Below are 18,732 nucleotides of genomic sequence, written 5' to 3' on the forward strand. Positions count from 1 at the left end.
GCTCATACTCACACAGTTTCCAGCTTGGAAGTCATCAAATTTGATTAATTATTTTTTATAATTTTTTAATTTTATTAATTGTTTAATTGAAAATTTCATTCAGTTCACATTAACTAATAAAACGTTAAAATGATGTTGAACTAAACAAATCTCTAATATACCTTTTTTAGTTTGAGATAATTATACCTAACTAAAATTTCTTCAATATTTTTTATACATCTTTTGTTAATAAAAACATTTCCATTCCCATGATTATCTTTCTTTAACAAAAAAAAGTAATTACATTTTTTGAATTTATTTGATTACTTTAAAATTCAAAATAATTTTAACCCAAAATTGTACTATTTTTTTTTCAAATGTTGCAATTTTATCAGGTTCACTAATTATTTTTAACTGTTAAATACTTATAAAAACATTTGAATAGTTTTAAAAACACCTATTGTTATTATATAAACATCTATTGAAATACTTTTGTTGGCATTCAAAGAATAGGTAACATATAAAATGTTGGCATTCGAGGAAGACACCATGACACAACGTTAAACTATGTTTCGAAATAGAATTAATCTACAGATGTTTATCTAAAAAATATTGCTTCAAACGATGATTGATACAAAACAATATAAATATAACCTACATTTGTACTTTATCGATTTATAATTGATTTTTACCTGAATATTAATAATGTTTTCACTTAACATTTATTTGCATCAATCAATCTAAGCTCAAAAAATATTCATGCGAATTATATAAAAATTAAAACAAAAGTTTTTTAACAGATACAGATTCGATCAAACACCATAAGATCAGATTCCCCTATACTACACGTTTACTTATCTTAAGAGGTGCAGATTTTATAGATATTCTTAAGTTATTTGTGATAACCTGGATGTTACGAATTAATACTCAACGTGCCTGTTTTACATATCTCAGTTATATATACAATTTACAGGTGTGCAATCAATTTGTAAAATTACAAATAAATATAAGTCCATATATTTATCCATCGGATCACCAGCAGTGATGGTGATAAATGGCTGTGTACATTCTGTATATACAACTCGTCTAAACATCAACCCGACAATGTTAGATCTGTAATTGGCGAATATATGTATTTATAATTGAAAAGATTTATATGCAGATTACAACTGTTACAGTGCAAACTGGAGACAAGGATCCTCCTAATTTATATGAAGTTTTCAGTAGAAGATACAGCGCAAAATCGACAAATTTAAGTACAGCAGAACTTGAAAATTATTATCATGCTATTAAAAGGTGAACTATTTATAGTACTAAGTTGAGACATGTGTTCGATTGTTTTAAGTTCACCCGCAATTATCAAAGACGTAATCCATAGCCTGCTGAATGAAATAACCCAGCTAATATTTAATGCGTTATTGCTTTAGAAAGAAGAATTGGATGAATTGAACAAAATGTGGTTGAATGTTTTAACTGTTCTGTCATGTATCTGTTTCGGATTTTTATTAGATGTAAGTTCTGGGAATGCTGAAGCAATGGATGCTGATCTTATGAAAAGAATTAACCATGTTGAAGCCACAGTGAAAACAATGGTCAGCAATTACCACGAGCTTCTTAAAACAGTTCTGAAAGACGGACGTACAATTGATTCTCTGATAAAACAAGACCAAGATTTAAATCAAAGGCTTGACACAACTGTGGACAAAATGGAGAAACTTATTACGAATGAAGAATCCTTAAATCAAACGATCGCAGCATTACAAACACTTACTTCAGAACAGCAACGTGAGTTGAATAAAGAAAAATCCATGTCTAAAAATTGGTCAAGCAATTACAGCGATCCTCTTTTGAGAGTTAATCGCGAAGTTGAATTTCTGAAAAAACAAAACCAATATTTAGAAAGAAAGCTTAATACCGCTGTGGAAAAAATGGAGAAGTTAATGTCAGAAAAGGAGACCTCAAGTTATAACATTGAGAATTTACAAAACATTACTTCACAACAACAACTCGCGTTAACTAAAGCAGAATATAAGGCCGAAGAATCGAGGATTTCCATAGGATCCTCTTTGACTTTATTGAATAATAAATTACAAGAACTGTCAAATTCCACAGGTATTGGCTTAAAAAATGTAAACGGAAACGTTTTAAAGGAGAACACATTGCTGAGAAATGAATTGCGGAAGTTCGAGAAACGGATTAAACAAAGGATTAAGAAAAAGCTTGACAAAATAGGTAGGTGAAATTTTGGTTTTATGTGAAGAGACCCCTATAATGGTTTATAAAATACGTTTTGACTTAATATGAGTGGAATAGTAATTTTGTTGTCCCCGAGACGCAATCATTGCACTGAGGCGTACACTCACTATCCCACGAATATCCAGTCAGTAAATGCTTAATTATACCAAAAGAGAAAACAGAAATAAATGTCGGGGGTTAACAAACTAGATATAGGAAGATGTGGTATGAGTGCCAATGAGACAACTCTATATCCAAGTCACAATTTATAAAAGTAAACCATTATAGGTCAAGGTTCGGTCTTTAACACGGAGCCTTGGCTCACACCGAACAGCAAGCTATAAATGGCCCCCCAAAAATACTAGACAAGTGTAAAACCATTCAAACGGGAAAACCAACGGTCTAATATATATAAAACACGAGAAACGAGAAACACTTATGAACCATATAAACACACGACAACTAATAACTTATTGTAATATAAAAAGCAGAAACATAAGCAAACTGTTTAACCTTTCCCAATATATATTTTGAATTCTAAGACTACATCCTTCACATGAAATAGGTAAAACGTGATATCGTACCTACCGCAGTATTCCCAACCTCCTCCAATCCTGCAGCTCATTTGAAATCTGCGTAACAAAATGATGCTTGCTGTCAAATAGTTTCATTGAGGTCCAATAGTATTTATAAGTGCATCTTGTAACTTTAACTAAATATATACAGAAACATAATGTTGTTATAATAACAACCTGAGGTAATCACATACGAACAAAGATACCAGGTATCCAGGGCTGTCATCTGGGCAGTGATTAAATATTAGGGATGGCAAAGAGTACACGAGTACTCAGGTACTCGCTTGGAAGACCGAGTACTCGAGAACAGTTTTAGTACTCATATACTCGTTTGCCTGTTTTACATCTTGAGATATTTTTCATTTATAATCACATTTCCACTCACTTTAGTTCGGTTGAAACGTTCCATTAGTAATACTAAATAAAATCAATTAACAACATAAATATGTTTGTCCTGAGGATACAATCTTAAAGTAATCCCAGCAACGTCCTTTCCTTCCGAGGCAATGTTTTCATGGTCACTACTTGTAACAAAAAATAGGCAGCCAAACAGTCTTTCGTCTGAAATTTTTGACCAGATCAAATTTCCAAACAAGAACAAAGTGACCTGCAGTGAACCCTACGCAACTGATTCGAGACATTTTAAAAGGTGTTTGTACACGGATCAACACGTTCGTGGAATAATAATTAAACCATCACACGCCGTCAAAACTTACCTTTGTTTGTTAATCAAGACTTATATGGAAACATGATTGGTATGAGATGTACATTTAAATTAATCTAATTACTCTGTATGTGTAACAAACAAAAACAGAGGATCAAGCTATTTTAATAGTACGTTGGTCATAGCAAAAAACACTGCATCCCACATAACAAACCGTTTAATTCATCCGAGTACTCGCGAGTACTCGAGTATCATGGCCGAGTATCCGAGTATTAAATTTCAGATCTTTTGACATCCCTATTAAATATATAACATAGTTTATGCTGCTATATTAGTCCCTAATCAAATACTACATATTTCAAACTTTTTTGGAGTTACGATTATCATCCCGAATTTTTCGACGTAAATTTTCTTAGCGCTTAGACAATTATAGTGCACCGCTACTATTCAAATATGATGTTATGGTATAGAAAAACCTTGGTGCCGAGTAACTCGTAACAACACGTGCTTCATTTGAGAAAAATGACTGAACAGATTTTACCTATTTCTGCCGTCGCCGTATTGAGATCGTCGTAATTCCAGTTACGGTTATCAGTTTAACACCAGTGATATGATTAGGTACATAAGATGTTCAATGATTATCAATATAAGTAAGATCCAGATAATGGAATAAACATTACAATAAAAAACACAAATGAAAGCTTTAAGATAGTTTGCTTTAATAATTTAAGTAATCATTTAAGTAATTGTGAGTAATATCTCTAGTAATGCCAAGTAAACATTTAAGGTGTTTCAACGTACCATCCCAAGCAAAATGTAAGTTATTCAAAGCTTGTGCAATTCCCAGACATCAACATGTAACTTTGGCAGTAGGTCGATGTTTTATTGAAGAGGGGAGAAAAATATAAGAGGGACATTCAAACTCATGAATAGAAAATTACACGAAAACGCCGTACCTAAAAAAGAAAAAAGACAAACATACAATAATACACAAAACACAACATAGAAAAATAAAGACTAAAACTATGTTTTTAAAACTCAAACAGCTGCTATATTATGTCATGCATTGTTAAAGACATCTTCTATATTACATTGTAATCTAATATTTTGAACAACAGATCCCTATCTTTCGTAGTTGCAAGAATTAAATATGAAATTAGAATCCAACATCGTCTTGAGTGTTATGTATGCTATTTAGTAATGCTCTCCAAAACTTCCAAAGAACATCTTGGCTAAATAGAAATAATTAAGTTAAATCTTAATGCTATTCAACTTTGTACTTGTTTGGCTTTAAAACTTATTTTATCTGAGCGTCACTGATGAGTCTTATGTAGACGAAACGCGCGTCTGGCGTAGTAAATTATAACTATTTACACCACTGGGTCGATGCCACTGTTGGTGGACGTTTCGTCCCCAAGGGTATCACCAGCCAGAATTCAGCATTTCGGTGTTGACATGAATATCACTTATATGGTTATTTTTATAAATTTCCTGTTAACAACCAGTGAATGTTTCGACAAACTAAGGATTTTCTAATCACAGACAAAGATTACCTCATCAGTATTTGGCACATTTTTTTTTGGAATTTCGGGTCCTCATTGCTCTTCAACTTTGTACTTGTTTGGCTTTATAACTATTTTGATCTGAGCGTCACTGATGAGTATTATGTAGACGAAACGCGTGTCTGGAGTATTAAATTATAATCCTGGTACCTTTGATAACTATTTATACCACTTAGTCGATGCCACTGCTAGGGGACGTTTCGCACCCGAGGGAATCACCAGCCCAGTATTCAGCACTTCGGTCTCACATTTTTATAAATTTCCTGTTTACAAAACTATGACTTTTTCGAAAAACTAAGGATTTTCTTAGCACAGGCATACATTACCTTAGTCGTATTTAGCACAATTTTCTGTAATTTTGGGTCCTCAATGCTCTTCACTTTGTTATGGTTTGGCTTTATAACTATTTCGATTTGAGCGTCAATGATGAGTCTTATGTAGACAAAACGCGCCTCTGGCGTCATGAAACTATAATCCTTGTACCTTTTGACAACTATTATTGCTAGAAATTATTGATATCTTATCAATATAGCATCACATTTCCACAATGCTAAAAAATCCATTGGGAGAAAACTGCTCATAAAGGTGCATAAGGTCTTTTGTTGGTGCCCAGCAGTTCAACCTAAAGACTTACAATTTGATGTCTGCTTCGTCTGTGTGAAGCACTTCACAAACAGATTTAACTAAAGAATAGAACAATCAATGGGGGTAGGTTGATTTTTCGTCCTATTAATTGTCGGTTACTTTTCATACAATTTTTAAATAGAAATAGAACTTACTAATTTACTAATGGTTGTAAATGTATGCAGATATTCAAGACTATGATATGCAACTAATTAATGTTTTGAAAATAAAATGTTTATGTTTATAAATCATTTAAAATATATCTTATTTAATTGCTATACAATTTCTTCAAAGATCCTGTTTGTCAACAACCTAAACATAAAGGACCATGTTATGATTTTACTATGAAGCATTTCTTTAATACAAGTTCAAGTAAATGTGAGCCATTCTGGTATGGAGGTTGCAAAGGAAATCAAAATAATTTTCAAAGCGACGAAGAATGTCAAGCAGCATGTGTTCAAGGTATGTGGTCAAGTCTTGTAGTAATGATGTCACTTCATTCGTTTAGGCTTCTATTTAATTATATTATTATTTAATATTTCTACTTGAGGTTTTCACAACAGCATTACACTTTAGACTTTATCAATCATTCAATATAATTGAATCAGAGTTCACTTGTTTATGAATCAATGTTAATGTATTTCGCATTACTACACGCAGTTCATGTAATCATGCATAATTATCAACATAAGAAGATGTGATATAATTCCCAAATGAGACAACTCATCCTCTTCCATCCCCAACATTGGACAGTGGTTTAACAGCACAATATAAGAACAAACTATTTCCCTTTATCAGCAATTATATTGACAGACGTCCCATGTAAATGAAATTCATCAAAAATGACTTATTCGCTGTATTATCAATATATCATTTCATGAATTTACAGAAGTCGCACTGCAAATCTATGGTTACATATCGTATGCAGTTAATGTATGACGAGTACAAGTTTAATAATGTTGTGAATAAAATGGTTAACTCTTAGTCAAAATATTCTTGTAATAGTAATGGGTATAGTTTTCTGTTTGTCTTGTGCTTAATTTCAATTCTCTTACTTTTCATTCATTCATACAAAGTGTTGTTTTTTTTTAACTGTAATTATTTTGTTTTAATGACAAATGCAACATATCCTATTTCTGTTCAAATAAGTTTAAAAATCAATACTGTCTGATTGAAGTTATTCAAAAATCAATTTAATTCACTAAAATCGCAACATAATAAGTTGCGTCGGATAGAAATAGACCTATTGTAAATGAATATCAAAACATCTGTTCACCTATGTTGGGTTGACAAAAATCTTTTCTGAAATGTGGTAACTGTTTGAAAATCGATTTGCTATAAGAACTAAACAAAACATACCAAAATTCATCTTTTATTTTGTATTCTAATGTTCAAAACTCAATTTAAGTCTTATTCATGAACATGTAAACGTTCACTTGCATAAGGTCGATTTTCGATCCGACGAAGCTCAAATGTTTCATTCTATTTACAGAAGGGGCAATCGATTTACATAAGATGAGAAAGGATGTTATTGACTTAAACACTAAAGGTGAGTTAGTTTTATTTTCCCTACTAAGAGAAAAAAAAATAGATGTCTATGGATAATTTCCAAATGTCGTAACCATAGTTCCGTCCTCTTTTCCGGAATAATCAAATAACCGAATGAGACATCACCAGATTTGAACTTACCATTTTCCAAAGGGGAAAGGTGCCACATGAAGAGCTGGATTTGCTCTTGAGCAGCTAATATCCTCCGGTTTTAATGAATGTATTATTGCTCAGTCTGTAGTTTTCGATGTAGTGGTTTAGGATTTTTTTTTCTTTTTCCTTTATTTAAGAATTGTTTTGACATGCAAACGTTTGTCTCTCTTTTCGTAAGCAAAAAAAAAAAAAAAAAAAAAGAAAAGGAGAGATTAGATGTAGATAAAGTTACATACAGCCTTACGTTTTCTTATATTATCCGATATAAGAAGGAACAAAATGAAAAAAACAGAGTAAAGACATTTTCAGTATCACAATCTTTGATAAAATCGCACTTATTTAATATTCTCGTATTAATAGGCTAGTTATTTGTAGTAACCGAAATTGAATCATCTACAGATAAGTTGATGTCAAACATAATATTGATAACTACAATGGAAATTATTTTTGAATATAGGCAGAACGATACAAAAATGACTATATAATTAAGCCTCATATGAAGAATTCTCATTGAACAGAAAGACATATGGAAAACGAATATGCTTGACCTTTTTGAATTTTTGACCTAAAATAAAAAAAATGTCATATGTGCTATATCAGTAAAAAAGATATCAAATAACAATGTCAATAGCAAAGAATAACAAAATTTCAGTAATTGATTTACAAGTCAATAATTCAACTCATGAGAAGCCATATTTATGCAATATTTAATACAACCTTCAATGGAGAAAAGTAGCACATGCGTTAAGCATATGGTCAGTATGCTCCCACATTGAAAAGACACGAACGTCAACAGTAAAAAATAAACGAGAGATCAATCAAACAGGAATAGCTATTTTAGTATAGACATTTTCAGTAGCATAATCTTTTAAATTATGGGCTTATTTCGTGTTTTTGTATGCAATGCTAGTTATTCTTTTATTTACAGCTACTGAAATAAAATATTCTACAGATAAGTTGATGTCAAATATAACATTAATATCTTCTAATCAAGAAAAGACTGATCAAGATGTGACAGACCTGCAGGCACATGGTAATTATATTTGAACATAGACAGAACGATACTGAAAGTATTATATATATGAGTCTTAAATGAAGATCTTGCAGTATACAGAAAAACATATGGAAAACGAATATGCATCACTTTGTGACCTTAAAATTAAAATTGCCAGTAAAATTATATAAAATAACCATTTAACAAAAATGTCAACGAATAATCATATATAAGTACTTGGTTTGCTAGTCAATAATTCTACTCCGTTAAGTCTATGTTCATGCAGCATGCAATTCGACTTTTAATGAAGAAAGGTTTTGTATGCTAATAGCATGTTAAGCATATGGCAGAATGTTTCTACTTTAAACTTGTTGACTTATCTGGGCCCCCAGAAATAAAAAAAAAATCTATGGAGGTAAAACGATGATTTACATTACTTATATTTTCAAGCTATTAAATGAATGCAACCAGATCTAGAACAATTATCCTTGTTGTTCTGAATATATATATAATATATGCTTATGTTCATATCTGGTTACATGACCGTCGGTAATCTTTAGGGGATCATAAAGATTGATTATTAAATGGCGTCTAGTCTTAAATATAGGCATAGTGAAACCAAAAAAGGAATATTAAGATAAAAATGTCGACAAAAGCCAAGTTTCATTTAATTGGTGTCGTAGATTTTTACTGATAGCTGTACATGAAAATAGTTTGAATATAAAACGATTAATAAACATAGCAGAATAATACCTTTATCTCTTTTCCAAATAATTACTGAAAACATATATTGTCAGATATATTTATCTACAAGTTTCGTTTATTATATACGGAAATGTACTCAAATAACTCTTCACAGTATAAATAGTATCTAGAGCGAACGTACAGCAATTTAAACATACTTGTTCTTTGTGTGCAACTAAAATTTTGATTAACATGAATACTCCCTTAGTGAAAACATGGAAAAGATAAGTAACAAAATTAACAAAAATAACAAACTCCGCGGAAATTTAGACCGGAAAGTCCCGAATCATGTTGGTGAAATTATCATAAACCATTATAGATCCAACGAAAGCTTTAGCTATTCGAAAGTACCGAACATATGCATACATTTTCGCGGAATGTAATTTCGCGATTTCCCCTGATCAGCGAAAATATTTGAAAATAAACACCCCGCAAAAATAACCCGTTATACGTTAACAGCTGCCCTATTCATGACATAAAAGAATATAAAGTTAAAAGTATTGTTGTAAAATTTATTGATCAAAGTTTTCTGTCTTTCGCTTGCTTAATCTATATGTTTTTACTATTGGTTCGAAATGCAATTCAAACTTTTCGGCATTTCATTGGAAACGAACTGTTTGACTCTCCTTGCCGATCTCTTCTTATTTTCATATAAGTCGGAGTTCTTTCAGACACGTGTCAACAACATGAAGATAAAAAACCCAAGATAGTTCAAATTCATAATTAGATGTACTGAAGAGGCTCTTTCCATCAACAAAGTTTTCTCATTTGACTACATCAATGTATCTTTTAGGTGCAGCTGTGTTGCCATTTGATGAGAGACTTTCCATTTTGAATTTTCCGTGGAGTTCTGATTTTTTATTATTTTTGATAAAAAAAATTTCAGATTAATTTGAATTGAAATTTTTGCATGAAAAGTGCATCGTAATAAATTTCTGCAATGCAGCTAGCCTATTCTCAAATAAGTTTGACAATTAGAACTGTCTGAATGGCGTTACTTCAAAATTTATTTTATACACTAGAATCTCAATAAAAACATGAAAAAGTGAAAAAAATAATGTTTCGTTCTATTCAAAGAAGGTTCAGTGGATTCATTTATGAAGTATGTGTTGTTCAATAATACATCACTTACATCTAAATTACAAAAGATGATATTGATATCAAGAAGAATAGCACAGATGAGCGTGGAGAAATTCCAATTGTCAAAAGTAAATACACTATAACCTAACAAAAAGTAATGAAAACGTGTAGAGAGAAGACATGTTAAAGCTGTAATTATCCAAAATGATTCGTATTATACATACAATACGGTGGTTATATTTTATATATTTACAGTTACTAATTTAGAGTCATCGACAGATAAGTGGCTGTCAAACCTGACATTGATCTCTACTAAGTTGGAAAAGACCTTTAAAGATGTACGAGAACTGAAAACAGATGGTATTTTTTAAAGATTTATAAACATTACGATTCCACAATTGCTCTAATTTGTGTGTTTGATTTTCTGAATTTTCATTATATAGATGAATAAATTGTAACAGACTGTGCTCACCAGAGGTGTTATATTGATATGCGTCTTATAGTTGATGTGTTTCCCTCAATTTTAGATTGTAACCCGGATTTGTTTTCTCTCAATCCATTAATGAGGTTTGAACAGCGGTATACTGCCATTATGTAACATTATCGGGTTTCCCACTGTTTATATCACTCTGCCATGCTCTTCAGAAAATTGCATATCACGAATTTGTGAGGTTGACCTGGCATGAATAACTTTGACCCTGAAATAGTCTCCACGTTTGCGTCAGGCTTAATAATCTGACACTGATGTTTGACCTGAACTTTGTATGGCATTATCAGGTTTGCTGGCGAAAGACAGACATATACTTTTTTCTATCATGCAAATAAACATATACAGGTTGTCTGCATATTGAAATTGTAAAATATCTGCTGCTTGACATAATATGTAACCTTTTGAACATGTCACTGCGCATATTCCATATTGTGGCATTAAAATAGCCAAACAATACATTTATCTCGTTTGCGAAAAAAATATTGAATTCATATTCCACATGATTTTTTGTACACTTGTGAAGAATAGACGTAAAACCGATGAAGAATATTTTGAGAATGGATACATCCTGAATAAATATAAGTCAAAAACTGATTTTTCTAAATAAATTTTAGTTTAAATGATGTTAAAATAATAAAAAGGTCATTTTTCTGCTTTCTTCTTTGTAAGAGTTAAATGCAAATATCCATTGAAGATTTCCCTGTGCCCCATTCCCTAATCAATAATATATTTTGTAAAATGGTAGTGGTGAATATCAAAGAACGGAAACCCCGTTAATGTATACATTTTGTGAAAATGTATCCATTAATACAAATCAAAACATCGAATTCACTCGATTTCTCACTATAATTTCAGGTTACATTTAGATTCCTTGTTGATAAAAAAATAAGTGGTTGGGTGGAAACACCTTGCAATGTTATACGTGGTATAGCTAGCTGTTTACGGTATCGCAAATACTGAAATTCAAATACTCATTTTGACGGAAACAATAAACAGGAAATAGTAAGGTAAATAGTTATGATTTTAGAAAATCAAAGTGCTGAAAATCTTTTTCACTGTATAATTTCCTTAACATTAAGACTTTAATTTTATGCCATATTTCTAATTTCATAGTTGATGGACAATGGAGCAGTTGGATAGATACACCTTCCAGTGTAACGTGTGGTGTTGGTTGCCGTTTGCGGTATCGCGAATGTTCAAATCCATACCCTCAACAAGGCGGGAAAAAATGTACAGGAAGTAGAAATAAACATGTCAAGTGCCAGCAGTATGACCCTTGTCCAGGTAACTCTTTCAATAATAGATCAGTCGTTAACATAGTGGCAGTATTCATATTTTAACACATCATACGTAACATGTTCACATGTATGTTGTGAAAAGATTATATTTAACGGTGAAATAATATCACAGCGGTTCACATGTGAAGAATCTCAATTATGTATCAATATAATGTAACTATAGGCACAACTGTCACACACTAAAAGAGATGCAATCATACTTCTGGGTTCTGCAATTCTCGATCTTACAGGAAATCGACTACTTTTTGCAGAATTACATGTTTTAAAAAAATCCTTAGATTGTCTTCTAGAGTTTCTGGATAATCATGTTGCAATAAGATAATGCCTCGACGATTAACAGTGCATTTAGGACTCGTTCACAATGTCATATCAAAAAATTGTATTGCATACATCTCTTATTCATTTTATGCTTTTTAATTTAGATAATATTTTAAGAATATCTATTCAAATTCCTAGTGCATGGAACATGGAGTGTTTGGAGCGCAACCACCTGCAGTGTAACATGTGGTGTTGGAACCAGTTTACGATCCCGCAACTGTTCTAATCCATATCCTCAATATGGTGGGAATAACTGTACAGGCAAAAGTATAGACCATGTTACATGTACTCAGCCTAACAAATGCCCAGGTAACTTTTAGAATTAAAGATTATTCAGACGTAAAGAGTAAGTTATACATTTGAAATTAAAGTCATTGACAGTACTATTGTACGATATATGTGTGAGATAATAATATCTCCAGTCCAGGTAAATCTTAACAATTCAGATAAATGGCTCAACTTTCACGAACTTATAGAGATGCAATCTGTGTGCTGTAATTATCGATCTAGTAGGAAATCTACTTTTTTTGGCAGCAATATAAGTGTTTTAAATAAAAATAGAAACCCTTATCTTGTCTTCTAGAAGTTTCTAGATAAGCATGTTGCCAACAGATAATTTCTCTAACATTGACAGTATATTTGAGACTCGTTCACAACGTTGGAATTGCCAGATTATATGTTAAAAGAAGTATTTCAAATTCGTAGTGAATGGAGCATGGAGTGTTTGGAGCGACAATACATGCAGTGTAACATGTGGTGTTGGAACTAGGTCACGATCTCGCAGCTGTTCTAATCCATATCCTCAATATGGTGGGAATAAGTGTATAGGCATCCGTACAGACCATGTCACATGTACTCAGCCTAACAAATGTCCAGGTAACTGTTTTAAAACTATGTCTTTGTGACAAAAGTCGCAGGCTCGACAATAAACCAACACAATTGATGTTTGTGAAAAAATCCAACATTTTTCCGGTTCTTGAATCGACTATGACCAAAAAAATAGTCATTTTTGATACAAATTTCAAGATAAATGCCATCAATTGAAAACGTTTTCTTTCTCTGTAAGATTTTTGTCTTTTATATTTATAATGTTTGTGAAATTCTTCTATAGTCAAATGATAGTTTAAACGGAAAATTATAATTGCAATTTCGTTGGAAAATACTATTGTATACTGTACTCCGTACAAACTTTTCTCCATATGTCAACACATCATTGTCGCAAGTGTATATTGAAAAGAGTGCTTATTATGTGGTACTGATACACCACTGTCTATGTTAGGAACATGTTGAACACATCTGTTGTTCAGTCGTTGGTTTATGTCTGCCATACTTGTGTTTTGTAAATATTTTTGGTTATAAATAGGATATTATTTTTCTGAATTGAATTGATTCATATTTTTCATGTTGACGACTTTTAAACGATAGTTCTAACCTCTTGAATGTGAGAAATTTTATGTTGGATCATTCCAAGAGCAATTTTCAATTTGCACATAAGTTAAGTAATTCAAATCTTCCATGTTGTTACTGATTTCTGTAAGATTTTTGTATAAAGCTTCATAAATATGATCGCAATCATTTTCATTTTCCCTTGCGTCAATTACGAATGAAACAACTAACCAATTTAAAAACAATGTTGGTTTTCTATTGAAATTAGGCAGTGTAAATAAACTTGAACTATACTTCAAGATCGGATAATGTTTTAGGTTCTGGGGAATTAGTTTAACTACTCCATCCAGAGAATTAGCAAACCCCAAAACTGGTACGAAAAGATCAATATTACTAGATCAATTTCATAGGCCTTAACTTGTAGTCAGGTAAAGTACGAACCTAACCTTGGTATCACTGATGCAGGAGATTATATTCTCTGGTATCTACAATGATAGGACGTACACATAATCAGTTTATATGCCTTAACTTGTAAGAACTAAATCATAACGGTGAGGATCATATGCTTGTAGTCAGGCAAAGTAAGAATCTAACCTCCATATCACTGAGATTATATCTGCACTTGTATCTACAATGGTAGGACATATAATACAGAATCAGCCAGGCTTGTAGTCAGGCAAAGTGAATACCTAACCTTGATATCACTGATACTGGAGATTATATCTGCTCTGGTATCTACAATGACAGGACATACACAGACTCAGCCAGGCTTTTAGTCAGGCAAAGTAAGTACCTAGCCTTGATATCACTGATGCAGGAGATTATATTCTCTGGTATCTACAATGACAGAACGTGCACAGAGTCAGTTTATAGGCTTGTATTAAGGCAAAGCAATGTACCTAACCTTTTTATCACTGATAGTGGGGATTATAATCTGCTTTGGTATCTACAATGACAGAACATACACAGAATCAGCCAGGCTTTTAGTCAGGCAAGGTATGAATCGTACCCTAATATCACTAATACGGGAAATTATATCTGTTCTGGTATCTACAGGACAGAATCAGCTAGACTGGTAGTCAGGCAAAGAAAGAACCTTACCTCCATATCACTGATGTGGGGAGATTATATCTGCTCTTGGATCTACAATTATAGGACATATAATACAGAATCAGCCAGGCTTGTAGTCAGGCAAAGTAGGTACCTAACCTTGATATCACTGATGCAGGAGATTATATCTGTTCTGGTATCTACAATGACAGGACATACACAGAATCAGCAAGGTTTAACTAGTAGTCAAGCAAAGTAAGTACCTAACCTTTATATCATTGATACTGGAGATTGTATTCTCTGGTATCTACAATGACAGATCGTACACATAATCAGGTTTTAGCCTTGTATTAAGGCAAAGCAAGGTACCTAACCTTTATATCATTGAGCTGGGGATTATATCTGCTCTGGTATCTACAATGACAGGACATATACAGAATCAGGTATGTGTGTAGTAAGGCTAGTAAGTACCTAACCCCCACATCACTGATGCCTGGGATTATATCTGCTCTAGGATCTACAATGGTAGGACATATAATACAGAATAAGCCAGGCTTGTAGTCAGGCAAAGTAAGTACATAGCCTTGATATCACTGATGCTGTAGATTATATCTGTTTTGGTATCTACAATGACGTACACAGAATCAGCCAGGTTTGTATTTACATGCTAAATTATCAGTTTGTAACTACTTTAATCACAGAATTTTAAAGTAACCGCTGAAATAATTATCCAAAATGTAGCTTCGAGGTGTGAATGTGTTGAGTTAAAAAATGGTGCTCATTTTGAATATTATTACAAATTGGATTTTGGTTTAAAAGATTTTTAAATATTCCTTTTTTAAATTCCTACATGTTTGTCCTACACTTTATAAACAAAAGTGTTATCATTGCAGTAGCTGACATATGTGAAGCTAATGAATTCCGCTGTAGGAATAACCCTTGAACAATCACAATCCTAACAGCTTTTGTTTGTCTTTTTCATTTTTAGCCATGGCGTTGTCAGTTTGTTTTAGATTTATGAGTTTGACTGTCCCTTTGGTATCTTTCGTCCCTCTTTTATAATTCTCTTTAAAGGTGAAATCAGTATCCTCATTGTGATATCTTATCTTCTGAATAAATTAATGAAATTATTTTTATATGTATTTCTCTTTGAAGGTGAAATCAGTATCCTCATTGTGATATCTTATCTCTTGAATAAATTACTGAAACTATTTTTATATTTATTTCTCTTTAAAGGTGAGTTCAGTATCCTCATTGTGTATCAAAGAAAACAAAACAGTTATGTGCAATTGTCTCAAAATTGAAATCAAACAAACACGATTTTAAATTGCTGATTTATGAAAACAGTGTCTGTATTCTATTCGTGCTATTACCTTTTATATAACAAAAAGGTAATAGTACGAATAGAATAACGAAAACATTATAAACATGATAAAGGCAGCTTTGCTTGAGGATATTGACACCTTTGTTTCTAATATGTTGTCAGCTTATCAACGGGAGATTTAGACATGCATGTACAGTAAATGCTGTACATGTAGATGTACAGTAGTTGTCGTTTGGTTATGTAATTTATACGTGTTTCTCTCGTTTTTTATGTAGATTATACCGTTGGTTTTCCTGTTTGAATGGATTTACACTAGTAATTTTGGGGCCATATATAGCTTGTTGTTCGGTGTGAGCCAATGCTCCGTGTTGAAGGCCGTATATTGGCCTATAATGGTCTACTTTTATAAATTGTTATTTGGATGGAGAGTCGTCTCATTGGCCATCACACCACATCTTTATGTATCTATGTAATAAGTCATGTCAGTGCAAATAATTGCTTACTTGGCTATGCCGGATTGTAATAATAAATAAAACATTCTCCGACATAATAGAAATTAACTGGAGTACTTTTTTTCTATAGATGAACATTAACATGATTAAATTATAGAATGAAAATTATAGGTTTGTTATTATTTATATCTACAGTATATCAGGTAGAAAGAAATGTAGTCAACGTCTTTTCTATACTTTTTTTGTAGGTCATGTATCATCAACACCCCCAGCTCGGGCAGAGACAGGTAGGAACTTTTTTAACGTTTTGTGACATTGTTTGAATATGCATTCAATCTTGTGAAGTTATTATCTGTAGTCAAATCTTATTTTAAAATGATTAATTTCTACATTGCATGACATGTAAGTAATATTCAGGGAGTTTGTATTACAGAAAAAGTATGTTATCTTCTTATTAAACTAATGAAATTATTCTATAATCTATATGTATTTCTCTGTAAAGCTGAAATCAGTATCCTCATTGTGATATTTTTACACATTTTAATTTCTAAAAATAAAGTGAATGAGATGATTTGGGTATGTATTAAAGAAAATAAAACATAGTTTATGCAATTGTCTCACGTACTGTTACACTATTGAAATATATTCCTTTGGATTTAAATAAAACAACACTTTACAGTGATTATGAATTGCTGATTTTGAACAGCAATAAAAGCGGTGTTCCTTTGCTTTATGTGTTTTTGCTTTGCACATACTGATTATTGGTCATGGAAGGATACCCCATAGTTTTTTATTATTAAAATATTTTAAAACGGTGGCCGTTCAAATCCCGAATTTTCTCTATTCTCACCGCAAGCATTAACTTTGCCAGCATTTGTCTTTACCGTGAATAAGCTTGTCATTTTAATTCCAATTCTGAAATTCTCAGCACAATCTTAACATGCGAAGAACAGTACAATGTCATTAGGTTACCAATCCATGGAATTTATGACAAGAGGCCAGACGAAACTTGTACTGGAATTAAATGGACTGAATACTGGCTATTAAAGTACTTAGGTACATTAGATGTCCGTTCCATTTATATATATATATATGTAGGACTCGGAGATGCGATGGGGACGCTGAAACGCGATGGTCACGCTGAGGTGCGATTGTCTACGCCGAAATGCGATGATCCTTTTGCTGCAGTGCGATGGTTTTGCATGACGTTTGGATATTGACGTTTTCAAAACAACGTTGTTTATTTTTTTTCACAAACGATTTAAGTCCCAAACAGTTTTGAGCTTTAGAGGTAGAGTTAATTAAAATATGTAAATCTAAGTCAGACAGCAAACCATGGGAAGCAATGGCTAATTTTGGTCTGCAGATAAGCTAACCAGTGTTCGGAAACATGTATAAAGCATGTTTTGTAAGACAAATAAAATGTTTTAATCCTAATATTGTTTTTGACTTCTCTTGAAGTATACATCACATAATTCTATGTGGAGAACTTAATTTTGACCTATATGATTATGTTTATTCAAAAAATTGTCAAGAGCATCCAGCGCATGCTAACAATACTGTTTGTAAGGTTCAAGCTTTCATAACATTATCCATATGATGAAAAGTAAGTTATTAATAAACATGATAATAGGATTATAGTTAATATCCATTTCTCTTTCAGGTTGCGTCGATCAATTTCCAGATTGCAGTTCTCTCATAGATTATTATTGCAATTCACACTTCTTTATTCAACGTTATTGTCGAAAAACTTGCGGATTGTGTTAAAGTGGAATTGTTTCAGCAAAATAAAAAAAAGGTTAATGTGATTTTCTGATAAACCCTGTACTAAGATGAGAAGAGCTCCTATTTTGTAAAAAAAATCAAAAGACATACATTTAAAATAATATCATTTTAAGAAAATACCAAAGGACAATAGGTTTCAATAAAATCTAAATTTAGACATTCGAGAAAATTGCATCTGGTTTAGAGGTTAATAGTTCCTAAAAGAATATGTATACATTATTTTCGACATGACATTACAACTAATTGCATATTTAAAGATTCTCCAGGTTGCATACTTATTGCATTTATTGCAGTACATGTTATACTGGTATGCTGGCAATCGACACATAGTTTGTTAAATCCCATCAAACTTTATTTCAGTATTGACACGCGTACACAAGCTTGATGGGACATCATATTTTCACAATTTCTTGCTCCTATTTTCACATTTCTAACTTCCCACTTCACAAATTTTAGTTCGAACTCAAATTT

At 32.1% G+C, this 18,732-nt stretch overlaps 1 protein-coding gene across 1 annotated transcript; it reads left to right on the forward strand.

Moving 5' to 3' along the window:
- Nucleotides 1–1,205: 1,205 nt before the first annotated feature.
- Nucleotides 1,206–18,243, forward strand: LOC143057419 (uncharacterized). The gene is made up of 10 exons (XM_076230723.1): nt 1,206–2,211; nt 5,934–6,101; nt 7,132–7,188; nt 8,269–8,373; nt 10,414–10,518; nt 11,762–11,932; nt 12,403–12,573; nt 12,970–13,140; nt 16,725–16,763; nt 18,140–18,243. Exons 1-10 carry the CDS (start codon nt 1,434–1,436, stop codon nt 18,241–18,243), a joined length of 1,869 nt encoding a protein of 622 aa, XP_076086838.1. The 5' UTR covers nt 1,206–1,433.
- Nucleotides 18,244–18,732: the final 489 nt, after the last annotated feature.

The sequence above is a fragment of the Mytilus galloprovincialis genome, chromosome 13 (genome assembly GCF_965363235.1).
Source record: "Mytilus galloprovincialis chromosome 13, xbMytGall1.hap1.1, whole genome shotgun sequence".
Classification (NCBI taxonomy): Eukaryota; Metazoa; Mollusca; class Bivalvia; order Mytilida; family Mytilidae; genus Mytilus; species Mytilus galloprovincialis.